The 5655-nt window shown below is 35.7% G+C and overlaps 1 protein-coding gene across 2 annotated transcripts in view; it reads right to left on the bottom strand.

Annotated features, from left to right (window-relative positions):
• Window positions 1–3232: 3232 nt before the first annotated feature.
• Window positions 3233–5655, bottom strand: part of LOC107711098 (protein Jade-3-like) — a 20051-nt gene continuing 17628 nt past the window's right edge. For both annotated transcript variants that reach the window (XM_016516030.1, XM_016516029.1), the window contains exons 11-12: window positions 4965–5082; window positions 3233–4488 (exon numbers count right to left, since the gene is read on the bottom strand). In XM_016516030.1, coding sequence (XP_016371516.1) covers window positions 3647–4488; window positions 4965–5082 — 960 coding nt within the window. In that variant the 3' untranslated portion in view covers window positions 3233–3646. The remainder of the gene's footprint in view (window positions 4489–4964; window positions 5083–5655) is intronic.

The raw sequence follows: 5655 nt of genomic DNA, 5'->3' as shown, positions 1-5655 counted from the left end.
AGATCCTAATGGATGCATATTTCCATCACATCAGTCTAATCAGGCAAAACTCATTCTTTAGGAATAGATAAAAACACATTTTCAGTTATCAATACAAAATCTGTAAATTTTTTAGTGTCAAGCTGCTATTGAAAAATAAACATCCCAACCTAGAGCCTTACTGTGCTACATATCTCTCCTTTGTAATAATATAATGTTTAGGACTGGATAATGTGTTTACAAAAGTCTATATATGTATATGTATAGAAGTTTGGGTCTGTACCTAAGGGTTTTTGAAAGAAGTCGTCTTTTGATCACCAAATCTGCATTTATTTAAAATTCAGTAAAATGTATTTAAAATCAATTTATGTAAAGTTAAATATGATCAATTTAATGCATCCTTGCTGATTAGAAATAGGCTATTAATATATTTCTAGAAAAAAAAGAATGGTTGTTTTGAATGGTAGTGTACTTTTAAATTCAAGGCACTGTGCATTGAAAAATGTGTTGTGAGAGGCTTCATTCATTATTAAGTTTCAGAGCTGGTTAGTCATTCATGTGTTTCAACAATGTTTAATACTTCTTGTTTATGACCTCATTGAAAGGGATCTTAATTAGCCTACTTTTGTCAGTTTTTCAATTCTCATGTGGACAAGTTCATCTAGTCAAGGAGTGTCCAATCTTGTTCATAGCGATCTAGTTACCAGTTTAGGTCCTGCTCTGTTCAAACACACCTGCTTGAACCAGCCAATGAAAGTCAGAGATCTCTCAAATTACACGCAGGTGTTCAAGAGCAGGTTGATCATTGCCGCAGTTGAGAACTCTAGTTCTTTACTGTTAAACCATGACTAGAAAGGTTACATAGTGCCTTATAAAAAGAGCACTCGGCAATAGTGATGTTGTAATAGTGATAATCAAAAGTGATTTTGAATAAATTAAACATTAATATTGTTATCTACGATAAGAATAAAATAATACACAAAATTTTAGTTACAGTGCTTACTATTACAGTAATTGCACTGACAATTAACATTATAGTGTAATTTACATTAGCACCAGTCATGAACACATACAGTTGCAAACAGAACTTATAAATAAGCAACATAATATTGATCAGAAATATTTTAAACGTTATTTCACGGCTCTCCGGAATACTTGAATTTGATCAAAGAGAACATCCACTTAGCACCAAGGTGCTGTGGGGGTTTATTTAGCAATAATGGCTATCTGACTGTATGTCATCCCTTACTTACATAAAGCTGCAGAAGTGGATGTTTCTTTTACTTTCTATGATTTATATTTCTCTTTTAACAGAGTGAGTGCTGCGCTTGTTTAACACTAGAGTCAAACTCAGCTTTTTCCTCAAATGATCAATAAGCCTTAGGCAGCACTGAAGTCCTGCTGTAACAGCTAATACAGCAGCCGCTCAACCAAAAGAAAATCAGTTGAGTCCAAAGATAAACTGGTTAAGCTTGAAAAGAATATCAGACGACAGATGAAGTGACATTGAAATGATGGGCAGCAATATTGAATGATACACATGATTTATATTTCTCTTTTAACAGAGTGAGTGCTGCGCTTGTTTAACACTAGAGTCAAACTCAGCTTTTTCCTCAAATGATCAATAAGCCTTAGGCAGCACTGAAGTCCTGCTGTAACAGCTAATACAGCAGCCGCTCAACCAAAAGAAAATCAGTTGAGTCCAAAGATAAACTACACGACAGATGAAGTGACATGGAAATGATGGGCAGCAATATTGAATGATACACTACTCAGTTTAATATTTAAAACTGAAGAAAGTTAGACTGTTAGAAGACAAATAGAGGGCAGTGTGGCTTCACACACACACACCTACATTAAGAATCAAGCTCTTGAATTGTTCCACAAACATACAATTACCAGTAAGCACAACTTCTCTGAATAAACCTCTTCAGATTATCGAGTTCTCTTATTGTGTTAGTTGACAGCAGGAGGAAGGTACAGCCTGAGGAAACACCACAGAGTGCAGAAATGGTGGTTTCTGGAGCGGAGAAGATTAATAAAACTGTGGAGAACACTTCCATTTGGACTAGCCAGAGGGCTCTGGGAGAAGAATGAGATTGAAGGAAAATGACAGAACACTAATTACTGCTCTAGAGATTTACAGGAACATGACCTCACAACTTAAAGTGGTGGATATACTACTGTTCAAAAGATTGGGGTCAAAAAGTTTCCAGGGCTGAATTTATTTGATCAAAAATACAGTAAAAACATTGTGAAATATTATTACAATAAGAAATGAAAAACTGTTTTATTTTTTTAAATGTAATTTATTAATGTGATGGCAAAGCAGAATTTTTTTTATCACATTATCATATGATGACCTGGTGCTCAAAAAACATGTATTATAATTGAAGTTGAAAACAGTTGTGCAATTTAATATTTGTATGGATACTGTGATAAACTTCAGAAAGGTTCACAGGATTTATTTAAAACAGAAATCTTTTGTAGAATTATAGATGTTTTTACTCACAAATGTCCCTTTTGATCAACTTAATTAATAAAAGTAATGATTTCTTAAAACTTGAAGATCTTTTAAGATCTTACTCACCCCACAATTTTATTCAATTTTATTATTCATAGCACTTGCATATTATTACTCATTTGTTGGTTTTGATTGCTTCTATTGTCATCATTTGTAAGTTGCATTGGATAAAAGCGTCTGCTAAATGACTAAATGTAAATATATTTTATTTTATATATATATTACATATATATTATTATTTGTAATGAACTCTGAGCCCAGGTTATTTGGCTGACTTGGATGGACATATGAATGCTTTTATGCTGAAACAAGTGTTATTTGTCTTGCTAAAATACTCACTACATCACATTAAAAATCAATTCTTGCTTTATTACAGGCCATTTTTCATGGTCTTTTGCAAACAAAATGAAAGAGTCTGGTGCCAAGAAGTGACAGGAAAATGGATCTGAGAAAAAAAGAAAAACATCCAGCATGAAATTTATTCTAAATATGAACATTAAGGCTTGACATTTCTCTTCACACTCTGAAGACAGATGGAAGACCATTTCAGTTGCACAAGCACACTTTCTTTTCAACTCAAGCATGCCAATTTTAACATTAGCAAAGTGGAAACAAATCAGAAAGAAGAAAGATCAAATAGATGGAGGAACAGAGGAAAAAATAGGCAAAGGAAAGAGTCCAGCCAGACATCAGAACCTCAGAACAATCAAACAAACATGATTTGTCAAATCAGAGTTCTTAAGTCTTTATTTATTTGCATAAGCATATCAGTAAGAAAGTAGGATAACGTTTCAGTACGAGGAAAGCATCTCAATGTGCTCCACATCTTAACACAAACTATGTACAGTCTAAAAAGTGAGGTTCCTTTTATGTACAGAAATACTGCTTCACGGCCCATAAAACCTACTGTAGTCCAAGTGCAGCAGAAACACTATGGCTGGTTAGAGAGACACAGTGATATATATCAGTCCATACAAAAATAGACCAATCACTTGCCAGGGAGAACTTTTTGGCACACTGTACTAAAAATCATCGGCTGATCCTCAACAGAGGAAAACAGAATCTGGCGCTTCTGAATAGCGCCAGAGGACTACAGTAATTTGTGGCAGTGGGTTTGAGATGTTTTTAATGCTTTGCAGATTGTCACCTTTGAACTGACGTCCTAGAGCCAAAAGACAGTTTTGCTCGGCTGGTAGACTTGATGTAGTTTCCAGCAGGTCCTCTCTGGGTTTGCCTCCTCCCTCCCTGTCGACACTTCCCTTTAGCCTCGGGCTCAGAGTCACTGAGCTCTGCATCCGGGCAGTAACCGTCGCTCTCCTGGCACGGTTTGCTGCCCCCTAGCGGCCGCTCATTGGAAACCGGTTTGGAGAATCCGGAGGACTTGCGTGCATTCTTCTCAAAAGCCCGAAGATCCTCAGTCCGTACTAAACTGACAGTGGCCTCCTTGAGGGATCGACTGAAATGCTCAAGAGAGGTTTTGTGGAATCCACCTGACTGACATTTCCCTGAAATCTCATTGCATGTGTCCTTTTCAGTGGGCGTCTGGCAGGAAGTGTCTCTTTGGAGTACGGGCTTGTCCATAATGCCGTTGGATTTCAATTGGCGGGTTTTCTCTGGTTCGGTCTTGCCTTTCCTATTAGACGATTGACCGTGGAGGGCAGTGTGCAGAGCTAAAGGTTTGCCAGATTGCTTCACGGCCAATGGGGGAGTCCCACCGTCTCGCCGAATGTAGATGGAGGTTGGCAGGAGACCGTTGGCACGCTCCTCTATCCTTACCCGTCCAAGATGGAGTTGCGGTTTGCCCTGACCGATGCCTCCCTCACCAGTGTCATATACGTTACCGCTGTTATCCGGGCACAGGGGGCCATTACCAGATTTGGAGTTGGTTTTGCCATTGCCAAGCGACACTTTGGGCATTTTGAGTTTTAGGGTTATCCTAGGAGGGTGGAACAATAGGTTCTCTAAAGATGAGGACACTGGGAGCCCTGCAAATAGAAGTAGAAGTTAGTCAATTATTCAGTGGTGCTGGAACGTTAAAAGACAGATTATATGAGATTACAATTATTTTTAATTCATTGGATTATTTTAGCTGCGCGAGTTCAATGTATGCCTGTTCAACTCCGGCAAGTCTAGAGTTCAAAGTTAAAAATGTAAATTAATTTTTAGCTACTTCTGAAATATAAAATTATTTAAAATGTATTCTAATAGCGAAAATTTTTTAATTAAATTAAATAAATGCATTTAGCAGACGCTTTTATCCAAAGCGACTTAAAATGCATTCAGGCTATAAATTTTTTATCAGTATGTGTGTTCCCTGGGAATTGAACCCATGAACTCTGCGCTGCTAATGCAATGCTCTACCACTGAGCCACAGGAACAATAATAAATAAAATAAATAAATAAAACAAAACCAAAATAAAATAATTTTTATTATAAAATAAACAGAGAAAAAGTTAATTACCTGCAGATAACTCTTGGTTGATGAGTTTGACATGTAGATTGAAGATCTGCTCCTGAGCTTTACTCTGAGACAGCTTCAGTTTCTCTCTTCGACTCACCATGTAACACAAGTTTCTCACCTGACAAAATGACACACACAAGGATCATAACATCAAAAACTCACAACATAACACTAATGGTTTAAGCATGCATAGAAATTCAAATATTGTGACAAAATTAATTTTGTAGGGTGCCACAAGTTTGTTAAAATTTCCAAAGGGTGCCGCGACTAAAAAAAGTTGGGAAACACTGCATTAAACTACCTTTGAAATGTTTGAAATGAATTGCTGTCAAACAATATACATTTTTTTCCAGAAAAGATGCATTAATCTAATCACAGGTAAAGTAACTAGTAAGAACATTAACTGTTACAAAGCATTTATTTCAAATAAATTGTTTTTTTGTTTTTTTTACAAAAAAACAAAACAAAACTTTCTATTCATCAAAAAATCCTGAAAATGTATAACTGTTTCTTTAAAAATATTAAACAGCACGTTTTCAACCACTGATAATAAGAAATGTATCTAATAATCATATTAAAATGATTAATGAAGGATCATGTGACACTGAAAACTGGATAGTGGCTCAACCGGAATATTACACATATATATATATATATATATTTTTTTTTTATATATATATATATATATATA

Source organism: Sinocyclocheilus rhinocerous, unplaced genomic scaffold (assembly GCF_001515625.1).
Source record: "Sinocyclocheilus rhinocerous isolate Xijiao unplaced genomic scaffold, SAMN03320098_v1.1 scaffold85, whole genome shotgun sequence".
Lineage (NCBI taxonomy): Eukaryota > Metazoa > Chordata > Actinopteri > Cypriniformes > Cyprinidae > Sinocyclocheilus > Sinocyclocheilus rhinocerous.
This window is presented reverse-complemented; position numbering and strand designations above follow the sequence as displayed.